This window comes from Dunckerocampus dactyliophorus, chromosome 10, assembly GCF_027744805.1.
Source record: "Dunckerocampus dactyliophorus isolate RoL2022-P2 chromosome 10, RoL_Ddac_1.1, whole genome shotgun sequence".
Lineage (NCBI taxonomy): Eukaryota > Metazoa > Chordata > Actinopteri > Syngnathiformes > Syngnathidae > Dunckerocampus > Dunckerocampus dactyliophorus.
The window spans coordinates 9,761,311-9,785,000 of NC_072828.1; the positions used below are offsets into that span (position 1 = coordinate 9,761,311).

General features: G+C 40.9%; 1 protein-coding gene across 1 annotated transcript in view; it reads right to left on the reverse strand.

The window, feature by feature from the left end:
* LOC129189135 (leucine-rich repeat-containing protein 52-like) overlaps positions 1-12,305 on the reverse strand; it is a 29,415-nt gene extending 17,110 nt beyond the window's left edge. The window contains exon 1 of the mRNA XM_054790507.1: positions 11,114-12,305. Within this exon, the coding sequence (XP_054646482.1) occupies positions 11,114-11,762 (649 nt within the window). The 5' untranslated portion in view covers positions 11,763-12,305. The remainder of the gene's footprint in view (positions 1-11,113) is intronic.
* Positions 12,306-23,690: the final 11,385 nt, after the last annotated feature.

A 23,690-nucleotide genomic window follows, 5' to 3' on the forward strand; every position in this document is an offset into this window, starting at 1 on the left:
TGAAGGGAGAATAAATGTTCAATCGCCTGAGCGGCAATGAAAAAAATGGAGCGGGATAAAGAGCGCAAGCAGAGAGAGCGAAAGAGAGAGAGAGGGAGAGAGAGAGAGAGAGAGAGAGCTGTTGCTTGCTGACCTTCACTGGCTCTCCACTTATCCTCTGCCAGAGGAAGAAGAGATCATATGGAGAAATGACGGCAAGGAGGATGGATGGATGGCGGCGTTGTGACTAATGCCGTATTTGAAAAAGAGAGCAGCGCGAAGGCGTGAATGCAGAAAAGGTCAACTATTCTTAGGCTTGGCCGAGCGCCGTGTGATGCGTTTATCCCGCTAAACGCTTCACATTGGAAGCCTCCAGCTTCTGATAGTCTCGCAGATAAATAATGACTTCATTAGGGTTGAAAAGTTTCTCTGGAATCTTCCAAACTGTACTTAACATTGTGCCCTCTGCTGTTTTTAAAGTGTGCTTCACACAAACGCAAAGAAATATGTCTGAGTGCTTTTAGAGGGGCCAACAGCCGCACTCGCCGCTCATTGAGAAGAGCAATACGTGCTTTCATGTCAGAGTCACCAAAAGATTTGTCACCGGCCACTTTTTTGAGTAACTAGAGGCGTCTGATTACTCGCTAAATATAGCGACAACACCCATCCCTCCTGCGCCGTTTTCTTGTTCTCTGGCAGACCAGGTGTGTTTCAATGTGTTTATGAGCAAAGGCAAATAGGTAGTGCTAAATCTATGTGTGGCCGTCCAAACTTAACATTTAACAACTGATACATCGTTATAATAAATGTATTAATGATGATTCCTAAGGCTGAAAAAAAGATAAAAGCAGCCTGCATCTCAGCTTTGTGCTGTCGGTGTCAAAGCATATTTTGCTATTTTTGTTATTTTGACAAATATTTCAGCTTTCTTCTTGTACATTTTTTCTCGTAATATTATGACTTTATTCTCATAATATTATGCCTTTATTATCATAATATTATATAACTGTTTTCCAACTTTTTTTGTTTGTTTCAGTCATGACTTGACGTGAGGAGGTGGACTCAAAGGCAGAGTTGGCAGACAGTTCTCAAGGTAAGGTATAATATGTGGGCATGGGTCGGTACACAAGATGTCAGTCCAGTAAGGCAAAGGTAGAAGAAGAGTTCAAAATCCAGGCAGAGCAAAAACTAGAAATGCTAGGACATGACATGGGAGTACAACAAACTTGCAGAGAACAGGAGGGACCAGAGAGTATAAAATCGGGAGCAGGTAATCAGAGGAGATGAGGAACACCTACGCAGAATCAGGCAGGGGGAGGGACTTCCATAATGAGGGCTTGGCACCAGGAGTGACAGGTGGCAGGCACGACAGTTTCTCATATACTGTGTAAGACTTTTTTTCCCTTCATTTTTCAACCTTATGCTTATCCATCCATCCATTTTCTATGCGCTTATCGTCACTAGGGTCACGGGCGTATGCTGGAACCTAAACCTTATGCTTACAGTATTTGTCTTAATATCATGACTTTACTCTCTTAATATTTTTTTTTTATTCTTGTAATATTACTGGAAAAAATTGTCCTTTTTTCACTTATATTGTTGTTTTTTTTAGTTTTCTTGGTTAATTGTATTTTTAGAACGTACTGAGGGCTAATTAAAAACAGCCATAGGCTAAATGGCCCCGTGCCACACTTTGGTCGTCCCTACATTAAAATGTATATAAAAAATGTTTATATGACTGATAACTGCCCCATAGATTAAATATTTGATGGGGAAAGTAATTAAACAATACAATTATATAACTATTATATATATATATATATATATATAGTATATAAAAAAAATACTAATATTAAAAAAAATCCAAACCTACATGGCCCTGTGTGAAAAAGTGATGGTTAAAACAACTTAACTGAGACTGAGATCTATCAGTCTGGAAAAGGTTATAAAGCCATTTGTAAAGCTTTGGGACTCCAGCGAACCACAGTGAGAGCCATTACCCACAAATGGCGAAAACATGGAACAGTGATGAACCTTCCCAGGAGTGGCCAGCCAACCAAAATTACCCCAACAGCGCAGCGATGACTGATCCAAGAGGTCACAAAAGACCCCACAACAACATCCAAAGAACTGCAGGCCTCACTTGCCTCAGTTAAGATCAGTGTTCTTGACTCCACCATGGAAAGACACTGTCCAAAAATGGCCTTCATGGCAGAGTTCTAAGACAAAAACCACTGCTGAACAAAAAGTACATGAAGGCTTGTCTCAATTTTGCCGGAAAACATCTTAATGATCCCCAAGACCTTTGGGAAAATACTCCATGTCCCATTACATCTGGTGTAAAAGTAATGCCGCATTTCAGAAAAAGAACATCATACCAACAGTAAAACATGGTGGTGGTAGTGTGATGGTCTGGGGCTGTTTTGCTGCTTCAGGACGTGGAACACTTGCTGTGATAAATGGAACCATGAATTCTGCTGTCTACCAAAAAGGAGAATATCCGGCCACCTGTTTGTGATCTCAAGCTGAAACCAACTTGGGTTCTGCAGCAGGACAATGATCCAAAACACACCAGCAAGTCCACCTCTGAATGGCTGAAGAAAAACAAAATGAAGACTTTGGAGTGGCCTAGTCCAAGTCTTGACCTGAATCCTATTGATATGCTGTGGCATGACCTTAAAAAGGTGGTTCATGCTGGAAAACCCTCCAGTGCGGCTAAATTACAACAATTCTGCAAAGATGAGTGGGCCAAAATTCCTCCACAGCGCTGTAAGAGACTCATTGCAAGTTATCACAAATGCTTGATTGCAGCTGAGGCTGCTAAGGGTGGCCCAACCAGTTATATTAGGTTTAGGGGGCAATCACGATTTCACACGTAAGCAACAAAAATCTGGGTAGTATTTCTGTGAGTGCCATACAATGTGACGGAAAAAAGTATAGTACATATATAGTGACATATCACTGTATCACTGTAATAACATATAAGTTTGTGTAGGTGTACTAAGTGCAGCTTTTCCACCTTCACCCCCCTGCCCCCATCTATATGCTGATGAGTACAGGCAGTGACATAATTGATGTATTTCTAAATAGCTCTTTGGCCTGCAGGTTAATGCTGTGGTAATTTGGATGTGTAATAAAGAAACATGTTGTCTCATTTCCATGTACAGTATATGTTTAATCAGTGATTAGACGCAATGACAAGATCACCCCCACCGGGGCTCATGCGTGCCCCGTGGAGCAGCGCCACAGCACCACACTGTGCATACTAGCTGGGCGATTGGAGGGACAGGTGTCCACCATGCAGGTATCACCACCGCGCATGAAAAAACACTTTGTAGTTGCCGAGATAAATGTCCTTTTGTCATTGTTGTAAAAAAAAAAAGAAGTGTGCTAAATATGCATTTGGAATGTGGATGGAGGACAATGACTTTTGCAAGGTTATCAAACAGCGTCCACATCGATAGCCATCATCGTGCTAAAAAGTTATTTCGCTCCATTTTAATTTCAGCTTTATCAGCGCTATCGACCTTTTTTACAAAGCATGCCTCGCCTTCCCTCTTAGTCCAAGAAGAAGTAAAAGTGTGGCAATTTTTAATACTCGGACCTTAAAAGAGTGAGCGATAAGAGCAGTGACAAGCGACGGAAATGTCAAGGACATCCTGGCAAAGATGTCGTGGCTGACTGATGGGATGTGGGAGTAAAAAAATAAAAAAAAAAACACATGAGTGACAAAGAAACAAAGTGACTCATCCCACTAGTCACTAATAACTAACAGGTCTTGGAAAAAAACGTTGTATCCTGAAACGACGTTTGCTTTAGATTCATCCATGCATTTGGGTCAAACTCGATTTCACCGCGGCCCACACCACAGTTGTGTTTGCCTGAAATGTTTGCACAACTGGACTGTTAGAAAACGTTTTGCCTCTCATCCAAGCAGGCTTCATCAACTCATGCTCACAGACTAGATAGGACAGCTCTAAACTGAGGGGATGGTCCAAGATCCAAGAATTTATTCTCTCACGTTGGGGTACGCCCCAACCAAGACTGGTTTCACTTTTTTTGGTGCAAAACGACAGTCGTTAAGATGCAGTGGAGTGAGACATCTGCCTGCCAACGACAGGAATCGTCCTCATTCCACCCAAAGCACCCAAAATAAAAACAATCATCCCTCATTTATCGGTTATTTGGTTCCAGACTTCTTTTTCTTATCAGATCACAACTTTTTTCTCTTAATAGTATTTTGACTTTATTCTTGTAAAATTACTGCTGATTTTTCCTTTTTTTATAGTTTTCTTGTTAAATTATATTTCTAGAATGCGCCGCGGGCCTTTGGACACCCCTGACGAACAACGTAGTAACATTAAGGAATGGGACAAGAGGACACACATGTTTAACACTAGCATAGCTACGTGAGCTACGGTGCTAACACTACCATCACATTTGCATAGCAACATCATGCTAGGCTTGCCTGTTCACTGGAGAAAAACAAAATGATCAAAATTACAGCTGCCACGTTTGTAGCTGACTGACGGACAGTTGGCAGAGCTTTATTTTAAGATGAGTAGTGAAGCCTTTTTTGGTACAAAGTGGTGGGTATACACAGGGCAGGCTCATCTAGCTAGGGGCGGGTCAGAGGCAGGATCATGTCAATAAGGAAGGAGGTTTTTCCTTCATGATATCATGAAAAATATAACAAAATTGGGCGTTTGAGCGGCCTCTTCTCTCTAAAGTGGAGCAAACAAGCGAGGGAGATGCTAGATTTTTCTCACATTCAGTGCTCATATACAGGCTCTAAGGACACATTCAATTTAGAACATCATTGAAAAGTCACTTTTGCATAATTGGGGAAAACACAGTAGTGGGCCAAAACAAACAGATCGAGGAAGAACTACAGTCGGCCCTGTGGTTCAAACATCGCACCCTCACTTGATCTAGTTTTTTCAAAAATACATTCATTCATAAATAATCTCTGTTTCGTGGTTGACTACGACCTATTATTAGTTTAAAAACGCATATTAAAGCACATTGCACTTATTCTTGGCCTAAATTTAGCATTCTCAAGCATAAAAATTGTTAAATGGGAGTAAATGAACTAAAATACACTCCTCAAAAAATAAAAGGAGGACTCAAATAACACATCCTAGATCTGAATGATGCAATATTCTTATTAAATACTTTGTTCTTTTCATACAGGCATTGAAAAAATAATCAGACCACCCTTGTTCCGTCAGTTTCTTGTTCATGTTAATGCCTGATAAAACTAAAGGTACCTTCGTGTGGACAAATATAACAATGACAACAAAAATAGCTCATAAGAGTTACATTTTTTGGCAGTACAGTGCTATAGATATTCATGTAAGAACTTAAGTGATTTTGGTTATTATCAAGAAAACCATGGAAGTTGCTAGATATCAGCTCTTAAATTAAACTCTTATGAGCTATATTTGTTATCATCATTATATTTGTCCAAACAAATGTACCTTTAGTTGTACCAGACATTAAAATAAATTCATAAACTGAAGAAACAAGGGTGGTCTAATCATATTTTCCATGACTGTATGTCCAATATGTCTTTTTTTTGTTATTATATCTACTATATTGGGTAGCACAAGTGTAAAGGTGACTATAGGGGTGTTGGTTTATGTCTAGAGGGCTCTAATAATGTGAAAAATCATATTTAGAAGCTTGTGCACAGGTTTTCTATGCCTATGAAAATATTCCATTTATTAATATTGAATCTTACTTAAATTTACTTATCACAGTCAGGTCTGGAACCAGTTAACCGCGATAAACGAGGGCCGACTGATCTAGTTGTAGATGTAGATGTAAATGTAAATGTAGAACACTCAGGTCCAAAATCAGTGATCAGATGGACCCAAATTCACCCCATCACAATACAAGAGCTCGTCGAACGTCTTCCCAGAAGAGCGTGTAAACTTTTTCAGCACAAACAATCTTTCACATGACTTTTGCCCGTACAGTGTGTTGTGGCTAGGCTGCACAAGTAGGCCAGCTGAATTCGATATGTGTTTCTCCACAGCAGCTGGGATGGAGGAGTCGCTCCTCATGATGAATAATGAATGTGTGCCTCCACCTTTATTGAACTGGCATGAATGAATTTGACTGGCACATGCAGAACATGTGTCTCATTAGTCTTCATCTTGTTTGTCCCTGACTGAAAAGTCTATCTGACGTCCACAAAAACTCCAGACTTCTTTCTTCTTTAGGGCTCTTAGCGGATTAATTTACATTACAACACTGGAGGGCAGACAAACCAATGTAGACACTTCATGGAAACTCTTCAATAAGTTTGAACATTCCAGTAAACAAAAAACATTGGCAACACCCACCATAAGTTAGCATTGGTTTTGTTTGTGAATACATGACTGATAACAAACCAGTCCTTATAGGCAGACTTGAAGATTTTTAGAAGAATACAGTGGAACTTCCAAAGTCACGCGGCCCAAAAGTGGTCCAATTTGGAGTTCAAACGTCAAACAAAACTAAAAGTGTAACAAGTGTGACGATAACCATACAAGCAGATATGGAATTAACTCCAACACTCAAACAGGCTGGTCAGTACAGTCAAACCTCGTTTCTTGTATGATTCAGTGTTCGTCCAAAATTTTGCATCAGGTTTCGCACACTGTCTCAGTTTTTGCACAATATTGCTCGTAAAAACTAGTTGGCCCTGTATCGTCGATTTGCGAAATTGAGTGCCCATGCAAAGCACAGGTGCATTTTTTATTGAGTGGGTTAAATAACCTGCAATGGGGCCAAAGAAAGTTGCGAGTGCTAGCACTTTGAAAAAGAATGTGAGAAACACTATTGAATTTGATCTTGCCAGGATATACGGAGAGTCCCCGTGAACAATAACGTCCATCCATACCAATTATTGTGTATAAAATTTATTTTTATTAATATTTTTGGGTGTTGGTTATGGAGAGGAAAATGGCACCTTTACCAATTAGGACATTATAAAGTAGGCTGTCAAAATGAATGCGTTAATTCCAGATGAATTAATTTGTGTGATTAATTTGATGAAACAGTTTAATGCAATTAACACACACGCAGCACACACTGACTGACACACATACTATATTGTCTTCTGCGTGAGTCTTTTTGGAATGTTTCGGTTTTCGTCTAACCTTTTTGATCAAATTCATTCTGAAAACCAAGGTTCTATTGTATAATATGGCACCAACACAACGTAAATAGCATGTAGCTAAAGCATTGTAGCTAGTGACTAGCGTGACAATGTCACTAGCATGGCAATTAAAAACTAGCAGCTTGGTTCAACCATACTCATACTTCCACTCACTGTGTTCTACTTTGAAACGAGAAACCGTGCTGCATTTAAAGTATCGCTAACAACCAATAGCAGTAGAGGAGAGTCAGCGTTTCCTGTATTTACTCATTTTAGGTTCATTTCGTTCCAGAGGAGACTGTGGGCAGCAAGGAAACAGCGCTGCAGCAAAGTGGAGACTGTGTAGTAATAATACTGCAGAGCGGTCCAATTCATTCAAGAGGAGACTGAGACTGAGACTGTACCTCCTCTAAGGCACAGCAACAGGGTAACCTAATGTTTACATGCATGTTTATTTTTTATCAGTTCTGGCCGTGTAGCCTCAGATGCTACAATAAAGACCATTCTGCTGATGTTGCCGGCAAAAGTCACATCCCATGTGCGAGCAATGGCTAGATTCAGTTTCGATTATTTTATCATGTCAACGCAAGTCAGTGTCAACATAAACGGGCTCCACTGCCTGATTTTGCCAATTTTGCCACTTAGCTCCCTGTATGGAGTGGAAAGGGTGCATAAGTGACCACTAAAAATACTACGTAAAATCAGGATCTTGAACGCATCGCAAACAATCACAGCTCCACAGCAAAGTGGATTTTTCTCCTGAGAATCGACCGCCATTATCGTGATATCAGCTCCCCCACCCGCCACCAGCACCCAGCCCTTCCTTCTGAGTGAGTGAGTGAGTTAGCGTAGCTGGTGCTTACAAAGACACGCTTGCCTGCACCTGATTCATATTCGCCCTGAGAGATAACGATAGCTGCAATCTCTGTACATTAGACTCACTGCCCTCCAGTTAAGAGTGGGTGTGTTTTTTTTAAATGGAGGATTGTGGGGGGGAGTATTGAGCATTCAGGACCACTTCATGCTCCCTTGACCCCTTTCACTCTGTTGAACCTCATCACGCCACACACAGCGTAAGGCTGTACTGTAAACCCATGCTATTACTAGTTTTAAAAACACATTTTTCAAAAATAAATTACAATCGTCCCTCGTTTATCGCAGTTAATTGGTTCCACCTCCGACCATGATAAGTGAATTTCTGCAAAGTAGGATTAAATATTAAAAAATTGAATATTTTTGTAATTAGAGCATATGAAATACAGTTTTTCCCATTATTAGAACAACTATTATTAGAACTGTAGACATGAAATAGCACCCCTATAGTCACCTTTGCACTTGTATTAAAAAACATCTAAACATAAATAAGATAAGATAGATTTACACGTTAGCATTGACAGCTCCTGCGGTGGCTATTGTCTCATCAATATCACGTTACTGACACCTGACAGACCAGTGTAGAATGCTACTCTACTGCCGCTGTTTGTGGTTGAGGAGAGACCCCCATTGCACTTACAGTAAGTCGCTTTATTAACAAGCAGAGAACACATGCAATGAATATTCATTCACAATATTCATATTCACACAGGAGCTGTTGTCGGCCACTCTCTACACCGCTAACCTGCTGCCAGCACTCAGCTAACAGTCAACTCTAGCCATCTGACGTCACAAATGTCACTTCCCAGGCGCCGCTTCTTAAAGGCGCACACAAGTCACAGATACTGTATTACACTTCATATCACGCCTTCTGAATGCTTTATATTTTTATTTTCGTTCATTTTGCCATTTTTTTTTTTAAACCACAATAGAGTGAGGGCGTGAGGTTCAAACTGCGATGGAGCAAGGGAGGATTGTAACTAATAAATTATGCTGTTTTGTGGTTGAATATGGTTTATTATAAGTGAAAAATATATAGTTAAGCAAATTTGACACATTTTTTATATAGATGAAGCATTTTCAGGCATTAAAAATGGCTAAATTAACTAAAATACAAATATACAGCATTCAGAAGACGTATTCAAGATGTTGTGATAATATGTAGTTCTACACTGGTCACTAGGTGTCAGCGATGTTACTGTCATGTTCGGTGAGACACCAGACTTGGTCTCCAGAAAAACAGGCTTTTATTGCAGGCTTGAATTATCTCACAACAGGCGCAATAATCCCTAACTCGGGCTACTGTTGTGGCCGTAATTCAAAACTAAAACTCAACTTTGAACCCCCGACGTCACTTCCTGTCCGTATCACTGTATTGGGTAATACGAGTGTAAAGGTGTGTTATTTCATGTCTAGAGGGCTGGTTGGTTGAAAACAGTATTTAGAAGGTTGTTAACAGGTTTTCTATGCTCTAGCTAGGAAAATATTTCATATTTCACTTATAAATATGAAATACGTTGCGGAAATTTACTCATCACGGTCCAGTTTGGAGCCAATTAACCGCAATAAATGAGGGATTACTTTACAGCGGTGTGAAAAAATTAGTACACCACATTGTGTACTCCTCTACTTCTGAAGCACACAAAAGAGTGAAAATGTGCTATTATTTTTCTGGCAAATACAACACACCTGATAAGTCAGACTGACTTGAAATTTCTCACGCAGCTCCACAAAACACCCACTGTAACTTTTGGCTGTTTTGTGGCTTCATTACAAAATTTGGTACACGTTAGGACAATGATTCCAAACCACCGTGTCACGGTACAGTAGTAAATGAATATTTCCTACAAATAATGTATCTTTCTTCGTCTGTCCATGCCAGTGCCATGTAGTGACAGGCATAACAATGAAATGCCACGAGATGGCAAAATAATGAACCTGCGCACCCGCATGATTTGTTTGAGATTTTAGTCTTGTGTAAAAAACGTCCTTATGTAAAAAACAAACATGTGTGTACTGTAATAACGGTTGGTACACATCTTATAGGGAACTGGCACATTTGTGTAAAATTTCAGCAAGATTGGTTGAAAAACATGGCCCCCATCAAGCAAAATGTCTTTGCAGGGGCACAGACGGGACTTAGCAACTAATTGTCCACAAGTCATTGACCGTTCGTCTAATGATTATAAATGTCTTTAATTGATACGTCTTTAAGGATATGCTAGCATGTCTTACAAAGAATTTTGACCACAACCCACTGGGGGTGCCACAAATGAGGACGTAGACTTGACCAATTGATGATGTGTGATTGATTTGTTAAAAAGTGTGAAAGGAACTTTTCAAGAGCTTCTTAATCCTGCCTCTGTAGACCACTAAAGCGTCTCCTTTGAACCTGAGATTACACACACTTAAGTAAAGTGGAGTGAGTGTCTTAAAATACATTGTCCTCAATGGGTGCTGATTTCGTCGAGCGCGTCACTCTAATATCTGGACATTGAGCCACTGATGCAGGAAGAGGTAGAAAACGACACAATTCCCAGCATGATCCGCCTTCAGGAAAGAGACAGATGATCAAGAGGGTATAAGCACTCACTTGACCTCGCACATAAACATTGACTTATATTCACAAACACTGTCCGGCCACGGATTTTTACATGTGTCGTCTCTGGCAAATGGAGGTGCCCTGAAGGGCAGTTTGGAGCGGCCGAGAGGAGCACGGAAGCCAAATCTCCAGATTGCTCTGACTCCGAGGTCAAACCATTAGCTGTGCATCGGATTGGAGAGCGGGAGGGTGTGTGCGGGAAGGAGTGTGGCGTGACGGACTCCCGGCGTTAACATGAAAGGAGCAGTGAATGGTGCGATAAGTGGCCCACTATCTGAGATTAAACTGAGGAGAGCACCCAGCGACGCAATCGCATCATCTTAATGAGCTGATGTGACAACAAGCAAGGTGGAGACCTTGGTGTGTCTTTGGCAAAGTTTGGACCCTTGACTTTGGCATCTTGGGTACATAGCTGGACAGTTACCTTAGCCCTAGATGGAAGCTGCAGCAAGAACCCTGCTTCTTCTGTCTCAGAGTTGTGACTTAACACTTCTTCCTTCATCTCCCCTCACCTTGGAATTTGAAGCCCTCTATCTGGACCCAAAGGCAGAGGTCCTCCGTGTCACAGTCGCACTTCCACGGGTTCCCGCTGAGGCCCAGGGACCTCAGAGCCGGCAGACTGATCAGACCGCTGATGTTGAGGACCGTCAGGTTGTTCCGGCTCACGTCCAGAACCTGCAAAGCCGTGTTCTCCGAGAAGGCATCCGGGTGGATCTCCCCGAGACCGGGGTTATCTGTCAGCCGCAGCATGACGAGGGATGCCAGCGGCCCGAAAGTCCGGTCCTCAATCTGCAGCAGGGTGTTGAAGGACAAGTCCAAGTAGGCGAGTTTGCGCAAGTTCCCGAAGGTGGACTCTGAGATTTCGGTGAGGGAGTTGTTGCTGCAATCCAGGTAAACCAAATCCGACAAGTAGTTGAGCTGCAGCGCCGGCAGATCTCCGATGCGATTGTTGGAGATGATGAGCTGCCGGGTGGCCAGGGGCAGGTCGCTAGGGAACAGGACCAGATCCTGTCCGGCGCACTGGACCACCAGCTGGTCGTCGCACACGCACCTGTCAGGGCAGCCAGCGGTCAAAGCCGGCGAGGGGGCCGCCCCCATCACGAAGATGAAGAGGAAGAGAAGTCGCAGGGAGTGGGTGCCGCGCTCGCACGAGAGACGCATGACGGGGCCGCCCGGAGTGTCATGCACTCGGGCCGTGCTGGACCGGGGCTCCCTCTCTGGTCATCCTGCATGGGCCCGGGGAGCGGCGCTGTGTGGCTGCAGGCTCTCGCTATCCAGATGAAGACTCCTTGCTGGAAGAGCCAGACGGGTGACCCAGGTAGGCAAAAGCAGTTTAGCGGTCCCAGCTGAGGTGCTGAGCCACTGGATGACTCCGTTGGTGACTCATCTTTGGGAGTTAGTTGTCCCCCGCGGAGTGCATGGTGCCAACACGACTGACCTGCACCTCCAATCCCTGCTGACCTTCTAAATGGATGAACAAGCTGTCCTGGTGCTCCCCTTCCTCCTCCACGCTTCTCTCCGAGAGATGCAGCTGCAAACGCGTCCTTCTCTGCGCTGCGCTCCGCACGCTACTGATGCTGCCTCGCTCGCTGGCTCTCCACGCGTGTGCATGTGATGAACAGAGCCATGCACGGTAGCGGCGTGCGCGACAGGATAATTGTGTCACTCGTGGTGCTGATGTCACCAGGTGTCGCCCTTGGGGGGCAGACGATCAGCGGATGAGAACGTCTAAACTCCAAACAAGGGAAACCCGATTCTCTCTCTGTGACACACACACACACACATACACACTCTCTCTCTCTCTCTCTCTCTCTATCTTGCTCTCTCATGCTTTTACTGACTTCTTACTGTTTGTTAAATCTTTGTTTTGGCTCCTATAAATACAACAGTAATAGCATAATAATAAAAATGTGTGTGTCTCTCGCTCTCTCTCTCTCTCTCACACACACACACAATATCTCTCTCTGAGTGCTCTTACTGATTTATTTAAAAAATACAACCAATAACATACTTAAATCTTCACTAAATAAAACAATGTATGTATTTATCAACATAATATCCATATAATGTATCATTTAATGTAAACACCTTTAGGAAGAGCCTGTCATTAGTAAGAAATCGTAGTTGCATGATTTATTTATTTATGAAAACTTCAAATACTCCATTCACATTATATATACACAGGCGACATCGCCAACTAGTGGCCCAGCATGCATATTACAGTCATTAGTGTGGATCAATATTGTTTTTGTGCCATCTAAATAAATAAATCAAACATCTTTCCTGTTTTTGCAAGGTTGTTGTCGGGTTAATGTACCATCAAATTGTATTTGAGTCAATCTGCAGAATTCATGGGGCGCAGTAATGCTCAGCTTAATGCTTCAGAATAGAAGAAGGGCAGGGAGAGTTGCCGATCAGTCTTGTCAAAAAATCGCAATAAGGACTATCAGCTTGTTTATTCATTTTGCATTTGAATCACTGGTAGCAAACATGTTTTTTTCACTCAGGCGCCATCTACTGGATCTGACAGGGTACTGCACCACTTGCACTTATTGCAGAAGCACCTTGGGAGCTTGGGAACGTACATGCACTCTTTTGGACCTGTCTTCATTAGAGTAACACAAGTATGTTACGTTTTTTTTTGTATGTGCGTGACTGCGTGTGATTCTTTAACAATGGAACAAAGTATTTAATAATAATAATTTGGCCTGAAAGCAGCAGCCTGTCCTGTAAAACACACACACACACACAACCGCACACAGATTTTAACAGACCTCATCTCATATGCTCCACTGGCTAATTTCTCCTCCTTCTGTCCCCCCAGCGGTGTCTTGACTACATTATGTATTCAGATTGAATTGTGGGCGCCACAGTTTATTAACTTTTTCCCGCTCCATATTTACATTTTTAATTGAGGCTGTGTGTCAGAACACTGGTGGTCTCTGAAGGATACTGATTGCCACATCTTCTATCATCCCCATTGTCTTATTAAATATATATGGAAGCTAACATTTATATCTTGACACTTTCCGTAGGTTGCAGGTTTAGGACCATAGGCCCACATAGAGAACTTAAAGGTCCCGTATTATGGTTATTATTTAACTATTTTAAATCCCTATTTTAAATCCCACAACAGTCCCACAACAGTATATTGGAAGAGTGGTGTCTAAAATCTAGCCTTGATGCAGGAATTTAGACACTTTAAAAGCCCTGTTGGGAACACACTACTGTGTGTGTGTAGCTTTAATGCTAATGAGCTGTATTGTTGGTGCACTTTATCCACTTTTTACTTCAATACGCTGTAGCTCTGCACTTGTCCAACATAATAGATGCCATACATCACTAAGGATGCTCCAATCAGGGTTTTATGCTGCCGATTCTGATACCGATCATCCAAGACTGAAATCGGCCGATATCGATCACATGGATTAATTATACATTTTTCAGGTTATTTATGTTGAGTGCTATTGGCCGGGGGTGGCGTGTAAAGGGGAAAAGTCAGGACAATTCCAAGGTCCTGTAACTGCCAGGGGGCCCAAAAAATAATGAATTAGTAATAAAAATGTGTAATTAATGAATAAATAACATAAAGGAGTGGTACAGGAGGACGCAAAGGTTAGCAACACTAACATAGCTGTGTCAGCGACAATGCTAACATTACACTCACATTGTAAGAGCAAGGTCATGCTAGGCTAGCGTATTCAATGACGACAAACAAAATGATTGAAGCTCCCACGTCTGTAGCCGACTGATTAATAGTTGGCATAGCTGCATTTTCTGATGTGTAGCGAAGCCTGCCCTCCATGAAGTGGTGGGTGTATACACGGGCCGGGTTCATCCAGTTAGCGCATGTCCATGAGGAAGGAGGGTTTTCTTTCATGGCGACAAAAAAAGACACAATTTCAAGATTTTTCCCACCTTCGGTGCTCACAAACAGGCTCCATGACAGGGATGTCCAAAGTGTGGTCGGGGTCCATTTGCAGCCCACGGCGGTTTTATTATTGGCCCGCGGCACAGTCTAAAAATATCATTTAACAGGAAAACTAAAAACAAAACAAAAAAAACAATAGCAAAAATTGAATAATCAGCAGTAATTTTACAAGAATAAAGTCAAAATATTCAGAGAAAAAAGTTGTAATCTAATGAGAAAAAGTCATAATTTTACAAGAGTAATGTAGTAATATTATAAGGAAAAATAATAAGAATAAAGTTGAAATATTAAAGAAAAAATATGTTTGTTTTTTTTAAAGTCATAATATTATGAAAAATGAACAAATCAATGATTAAAATAAATAATTTTTGGACAATTGGGTTGTAACAAAAGTTATAATGTTACAAGAATAAAGTCGAAATGTTATGGGAATAAAGTTATAACTACGAGAAAAAAATGATAGAAATGGAAAACACAGTTGTAGTTTTACGAGTATAAAGTCAAAATATTAAGAGAAAAAGTTGTATTCAAACGAGAATAAACTTGTAATACGACAGGAAAAAATAATGTCATCTTAGTAGCATATAGCTGAAATATTAAAGAAAAAACTTTTTTTAAGTCATGATATTTTGGAAAACCAACAAAACAAAATAAAGTTGCCATTTTTTGCAAACTAGGTTGTAGAAAAGTTATAATATTATAGGAACAAAGTCAAAATATGATGGTAGTAAAGTCATAAAATTACGAGAAGAAAATATACGAAGATCTAAGGAGAAAGTTGAAATATTTGGAACATAAAAAAACAACAACAGCAAAAACAGGGAAAAAAGAGCAAACGACGACGTTGATACCAATAATCGGCTTTTTCACCTGTAGCACAAAGCTGAGATGCAGTTTTTCTTAAAATATACAGCATATAACTTCTTAGAATGTCTACATGTGTTGCTTTCTTTACACAATATCACAGTGGCCCTTGCATCCTTTCATTTTTCACTATGTGGCCCTCACTGGAAAAGGTTTGGACACCCCTGCTCTAGAGACACACATTACGTCTACAACAGCATTAAAAAGTCACTTTTGCATAATAAATAATGATTAAATTGGGACATTAAGACAGCAAACCGTTGACAGAGAGGGGGGAGACAGGCCATTCCTCCCATCAAATAGAAAAGTCTTTCTCCAGGCTCCATTTGGTTCGTCCGTTCCTGACACATCAGTACAAGAGATGGATATCAGCAGCACAACTCAACAGGCTGCAATTTTTTTCCTGTCAGCTCCACTTCACATGGCAGTCATGACTAATTCATTATGTCGCTTACCCTGGCCTGCCTACGAATGTGTGCATGAATCATTTAGGATCATATATGGAGCTATATGATGGATGAATATGGGATTTTTTTGTGCACGGCACTAAAAAATGCCATTTGTACCGTCCACATGTGTACGACATTAGCAGAGCTGTGCTAAACACATCCAGCCTCTGTCACCTTGAAAAATGCTTTCAGCTTAAAGGCTTGACCTTTCACAGCGGGCATCGTTGTTTCTTCATAAATGTGATTATGTGTGCCACCCATCCTAATAGTGAAAATGAGTATTTATAGAAACATTAAACTCACTTATCTGTGAAGGAGGTGGTGAAATATACGCCATACTTTCCTTCCCTGCTAATGACGTAACCATTGCATTCATTCATCAGCATTAGGTTGCTTCATTAGCTAAAATGACAGAGGGAAAGGTCGGCAACCTCTGTGTGACCCTCGGAGGCATAAAATGTGCTTAGGAAGCATCAACGCTGCGCACAAATCCCGCAAAGGACCACTAATTAAAGCCTAAAGTCACTATCACGACATTATGTATGCAATATTTATCAATGCTGCATTATTATTGTTATTCATAATCAAACACATACTGAAAAATGAAAGGATGCAAGGGCCACTTTGATATTTTGCATATGCTAAGACGTTTTATATATTTCAATAAAAAACTGCATCCCCGCTTTGTAATATAGGTGAAAAAAGACTATTATTAGGATCAACTTCAGTCTTTGCTTTTTCTTCCCCATTTCTGCTACTCTGTGCTATTAAGATCACATTATTTTCCTCATAATATTAAGAGTTTATGCTTGTAAATTTACGAACATTTTTCTCTAATATTTTGACTTTATTCTCATAAAATTACAGCAGGTTTTTTTTCCATGTCTGTTTTTTTTTTTTCCAACTATTTCAACTTTATTCTTGTGAATTTTCTTCTTGTATTACTGGTATGGTATGTTCATTTGTTTCAAGTTACACGAAGGAACATCACACGGGTACACAATTCAACATGTCTGAAAAGGAGCAACACAAAATAGCTGTAATTTCTGGAAAATTTGGTCGCGGGAAAAGTTCTAACCTTACGAAAATAAAGTCATATTTATGAGAAAAAAAATGTACAGGAAGAAAGTTGAAATAGTTGGAAAAAAAACATCTAATTGTACAAGAATAAAGTGAAAATATTAAAAGAAAAAAGGCATATTGTGAGGAAAAATGATTCATGATTTTAGTGGCATAGAGTTGCACTTAAAAAGAAAAAAAGTTGTAATATTATGTCGTAATAGTATGAGAAACACCAAATAAAATTTGGGAAAATTAGGTTGGGGAAAAAGTTATAATATTATTGTAATTAGGGATGTCCCGATCCGATCTTAAGGATCGGGATCGGCTGCCGATCTACTGTATTTATGAAGATCGGATAACACCGGCTTCCGCCAAGAGATCAGGCCGATCCGGTTGCCGTATCACGTTCGTAACTCTGAGCCACACTCCAACATGGTAGGTGCAGTAATGCGCCTCAAAGCTGGTTGCCACTCGACTCGCGCCACCCGTGAGAAGAACAAAGCGCAACACCGCCATGCAGACATGTCCGCGGTGTACCGTGGCGAAGTTTCACGTTGGGCGTTGGATGTTCGGCTCCGTAGCTACAGCGGTGGCTCCCTCTCACTGTGCCTTCTTGGTGTAGGGAGCTCGCACGGGAAGTGCCGCTCTAACCGCTGGTTGCTTATAATAGGGACTGCACAAACACGACTAAACATGTCGAAACCACAGGGAAAAACCTTGGAAACTACTCTGTTACGGAGCGTATATGGAAGCTAGCAGGGTTTGCTTAGTTTAGCTGTGTGTGTGTGCGTGTGCATGTGTGTGTGTGCGTGTGTGCGCGGCTCAGGCTGGATGAGTATATTTTCACTGTGTTGTGTTTTACTGCTTTAATGTAAGGACCATTTTACATTGTGCAGGTTCAGAGTGAAAAAAGACGAGAGCCACGTTTATTCTTGCACCCAGCCCGTATCAACTGTCATTTGCCATTCTCAACACAACTCGTTCCAGCCTTCAAAATAAGAGCGCTCTTTATCACATTTGTCTAATTGTGTAAACAAAATAAGTCATTAATATATCTTCCATTAATAACACGAATTGGAATTACATCTGTGACTAAATCTTCCTTAATCACAAGCACGGGCATTACAGTTTGTTGAACATTTTGTTTTGTGGCAATATGTGCTGAGGCTGACATCCCATTAGAAAAGTTAGCTAAGCTACATCCATTTTTCAATTACGGGACAAAATGGCCCAATGATGTATTGCATCAATGAATGTAAGGATTTTTGCATTTTATTCGCAACCCCAAATAGCACACACACAGATTTCATTTTTCATTAAAAAACGTCATATATTGTAAATCACACCACGAGTTGATCTATAATCTTGTCAAATGATTAGTCCTACCCTAAAAGTATTTTGCACGCCCATTTTTTCCAATTTTGTCTTATTGGATGGACTTTTATTGGATTAGGGACCTGACTCAGGGTTTTGTTACAAAAGCCAAACAATATTGTTGGTCATGTTGTGTCATAAAAAAGTCAGTTCAGCAATACGTTGGGTGCATTATTTTGAATGCTTTGAAGCGCTATTTTCATAACCATATTCAATTCCACAAATTTATGTTTGTAACAAAAGCTTTTTTGTTTTTTGTTTTTTTAAAAACAAACTAAAAATGATTTGTTCGGATGGGCTCGGCAAGACTATCAAAAAATCGGATCGGTTCGGAAGTCAAAAAATGTGGATCGGGACATCCCTAATTGGAATAAAGTAAAAATATTGTGGGAAGAAAGTCATAATTTTACAAAACGAAAATTTAGGAGGATTATTTAAGAAGAAAGTTGAAATATTGAAGAAAAAAAACACAAAAATGGGAGCAAAGGCTGAAGTTCATACTAATAATACGCTTTTCCACCTACATCACAATGCTGAGATGAAATATATGTCACTTCTTAGCATATCTACATGTCTTGGTTTACAAAACATCAAAGTGGCCCTTGCATCCTTTTATTTTTCAGTTTGTGGCCCTCGGTGGAAAAAGTTTGGACGCCCCTGGTATACACCAACTCAAACAGCAGAGAAAGGACAGGGAATGTAAGTGGGAACAGGAAGTCCGGCAGACACACACTGAGGAAATGACCACTTGTCAGTAGGCACGATCACTTCAAGCGGAAATTTAAAAAACCCAGCCGTGCTCGCGACCCTGTTTCCATGGCGAGGAAGGACGGGGAGAGTCGGTATGATCTAAGAAATTAGATTAGAATTAGAAATGAGAAAAGTCAGTCTCATTTCTACATGAAGAGGAACGCCAAGAAAATGTAATAACAAGATTTGTCCACCATAGTGCCAACTGCTGCGTGCAGTGGTTGCACTGCCCCAACTTATCATATATCAGGGGCGTCAAACTCGTTTTCATTGAGGGCCACATCGCAGTTACGGCTGCCTTCATAGGGCCACTTGTAAATATGATGAATATAAATAAATAATATATATGAATAGAAATAGAACCTCCTGATATTATTACACGATTGCCCGTGCATTTGATTATTATATTTTTACTACCAAAGTGATGCATAACTTGCTTTGAATTGAGAAGTGAAGTGCAAATGTCAATGTGACTAGCAGACATTCCGGGATTTATTTTTGATAACAAAAAATGCTTGGAATATCTGATCAGATAACGTGAAAGTTTAGAAAAACTGCACGCAGTACAATTTTGTTCGTCAAAATGAAAGAGAAAATACATTTTAAAGGGAAAAATGAAGTGCATTATTGACACACATTAATCCCAGGCTTTTGTGGGACACATAAAATGATGTGGCGGGTCACATCTGGCCCCCGGGCCTTGAGTTTGACACATGTGGCATATATGGTATGAGGTGTTTATTCTGAAAAAAGCAGGTTGGTTTCCTGCTATAACTCCGCCCACCTCCTTCCACTCAATATGGTCATAACTTCTCGGGCCATCTTGCCTCACTTAGACCTTTCCCGCAGGTCCTTTTTCCCAGAACATGTCCACCTCCATCACTCTAATGTAATTACAGCAAAGGCCAAGATCATCCCTCAGTTACACTGATTAGGTTTATAGCTAGTGGCGTAATTGTGCGTGTGTCTGTGTGCATGTTTTGTTTTGTGGTCAACCAAGTTTGTTTTTTTTTTGTAACTTTATTCCATCCATTAATTTGATACAGATGTGTCTGCAAGTTAACTGACCTTATCTATATGGACAAAAATAATGGGAGCGTGTCTTTCTAGGAATCCATTTATCAGGTCAGAAATTGCTCTTTCACACAGTGATACCGCAAAATTGCAGTATTACAAAGCGTAAAAACAGAAGATTTGGCATTTATCCAGCTTTGCAGTGAAGGTAGAATAATGCTGCAACTGCACTTTCACACAGCAGCGCCAGCGCCTTACACATAAGCACCATCCCACCTCCTCTGTTTCGGCTTTGTTACAACCACAGAATGTGAAAATGTGAAGTTTGTCCGGTTCTGTGTCGGTGCTGCTTATACAAAACAGCGCTGCAAGAAATAAAGGTGGAAAAAATGCAAACTCTTCCTTAAAGTAACCCCATAAAATTGCCAAATCAGTAGCATAAAACAGAAGGTATTGTCACGGCGGGGCATGTTAGTGTTGTGGCGACGACCTCAAGATGCAGAGATGGAACTTGAGTGCAGGTAAAAGTCTGAAATGAAGATTGCAGAGCAGAAAAAGGGATCAGGAAACAGAACCATGGTAAACATGCAAGACTTGCAATACATTACATGTACAATGCTCCGACAACGGGAGATGCCACCAGCTGAACAAAATAAAGAGAAACTGAAATTAGCGGCAGGTGCGTGTAATACGGAAAGTGAGGGATAAAACAGAGCAGGGCAAAAACAGAAGTAATGCAAAATAAGAGGATGACACTGGAACTAAGACTTATAGGTGAAAATAAACAAACTGTCACGCAGGCTAAAAGACAGAGCGTGATAGTACCCCCCCCCCCTCTCAGGACGGCTCCCAGACGTCCCAAAGTCCAGAGTCACAAAGGGTGGGTGGCGGGAGGACAGGTGGTGGGTCACCGGCGTAACTTCTCGGGCGGATGGCCGGGACGGCATACCAGGCAAACTGGCAGGACATTTTTTGCAAAGTGGTAGGGGGTGCTGGGCAAAGACCAGATCTACTGTGCAAGGATGTTATTTGACTGCCGTGTTTCTTTTATTTTGAAGACCTGACTTTACCGGCTGTGCGATATGTTACACCAACGCTGTCCAAGTGTTGCTGAGCGGACCAAAATCTGCTCCGGCAGAAGCATTTCTGGATCTTAAAATAAGGGGAAAATACAGGAAACTATTAACCAATGCTGTGTCTTTGCATTTCCTAGCTTGCATATTGCACACAGCCTGTTTCCACTGGTTTGGAAAACAATAACATGGATGCATAGAAGTAAGCTGAAGAGATCTTGCCTGCTGCAAAAGAGACTCTTTTCCTGCGTGGTTGGCTATGTAAGCTCAGTGACTCAGACGTGAAGAGTCGGGTGTGCTGCATTCAGACACAAAGTCAAACACAATGTCCATGCCCCGAGTGCATCAATCACTCGTGTTGTCTCACTCCTTGGCAGACACATGCACCAACAGGATCACTATGACTCATGCCCTGTCACCAACCACCACCACCAGCAGGCCTCGCCGTGTCCGAATTCTGCCCGCCGGCGGGCGTTGATGCGGCCGACGCTGGACGTGCGTCTGCGGCCAGACAGCCAGGGAGGGATGGAGTAGTGGTAGGAGTCATAGGAGGAAGAAGAGCGTTGTGGAAGATGAAGAGACAAGCAAGGTTCAATAGAACCACTGTCTGATATGAGGCTGCCCCCTGCTGGATGGGAGGGGAAGCGATGCACGCTTTATTGTACCAAATGAAAAAAACAATAACAGGAGCGCTTGCTGTTTTTAAGAACATACTGGAAAAAGTAGGCTACTCAAAGATCCTTTATGTCTGCTGTTTTTTGGGATCTACTGAAAAGAATTATAGCTAAGGATCCTCACGCAATGTGTCTGATGATCTCTGCTGTTTTTAAGGACCTACTGCAAAAAATGCTCGTCAAACATCCTCTATATCAGGGGTCACCAACGTTTATTCTTGCGAGAGCTACTTTTACAAAATGAAAATGGCCACGAGCTACTCATTTTTGTAGAAATGATTTTCATACCCTATTTCAACCCAAACAAATCAAATATGCTTGTTTTACCAAAACATTCACAAAATGCTGGTATCCACAACTCACATTTTATGTTTCAGAATACTTTTCTTTCTAGTGTTCTCACATTATTAACTGAAAACCTGAATGAAAAGCAGGCTTGCGGGCACCTCATGTGGTCGTGGGGGGCTACCTGGTGCCCGCGGGCACCACGTTGGTGACCCCTGCTCTATATGATAGGAGTGCCTTGCTATTTTTAACCACATATTAGAAAAAATAGGAGAGTCAAAGCTCCTTTCTATGTTTGCTGTTTTTTGGGACCTACTGATCTACAGAAAAAAACGCTAGTCAAAGATCTGTTATATGGCTGCTGTTTTTTGGGATCTACAGAATAAAATCCTCAACGTGACCTGTGAGCAGTTAAGGATCTACTGCCAAAAGAGCCTCTCTATGACATGGCCGCTCTGTTTTTAGGGCTCGACTGTAAAAATGCTTCTCAAAGATACTCCCTGAGTTTTTTTTTTGTTTTTTTGTTTCTGTTTTTTTAGGGATCTCACTGTCCATCAGTCACAGGTTGTGTGTCAGACACACAACTCTTACCTTTCAGTTTTCCGTCTCACTGCGCGCACACATGAGAAGGGCAAGGCACACCGCGGGGCCTGACGGAGCAAACGGTGTCGACCTGTTGCCCTCCAGGAGCAGAAGCTTGCTGAGCCATCAGGTAGTGTTTCACTGGAGTGCAACAGAAGCTGCAGACAAATGCAGACCTCAGTCCTATTGTTTTACATCTCTGCATGACAGCGAAATACCTCATTACACCTGATTTATTTACATCAGTTTGTCTGCACGTGCACACAGGCGCACGCACACACACTCTGCTGTCTCGGCTCAGTCAGTCTTGTCAGTGTCTGGCGGTAATTGCATAACCTGTAAAGACCTGCTCAATAATGCATGGTCATGGCAGCTAGCCTGATGGAAAAGCCTCAGTGCTTTGTGTGTGTTTGTGTTTGTGTGTGTGTTTGAATCCCTAAACGATTCGAACCATAACTCTTAACAATGCGACCTGAAACCCAAATGATGTGGGAGGAGCCACAACATTAAATGTATGTAACAAAAATGTGTTATAAAAATATTTGTACTCTAATAGAAGCTGTATCACAATAAATACACTAATTAAACATCACACCTCAATTGGACGCATACTTTTTCACCCTCTCCGTCATAAAAAAATAAAAATAACAGGTGGTGCCTCTAATGTATATTTTTAAAATATATTTATATCTAAAATAATTCAATATCTAAAAATACATGTACAATGTAATCTAAAGTATATATTTATTATATTTATCTAAATGTGGAATAGTTGTAGATATTATATCAAATATTATAAAATAATAATAAAAAATATAAAACTTGTATATAAAAATATTAAAATAACATTAAAAGTAATATTATATATAGCATTTAAAACAAAATGTATAATTATATAATATTACATATATTATACATATTACAATATATTATACATGTCCGATATTGGCTTTTTTTTTATTGGCTATTTTCTTATTTTTCTTATCTCTCATGTCTTGCTTTGGTTGTTTATTTTGTGATTAAGCTCATTA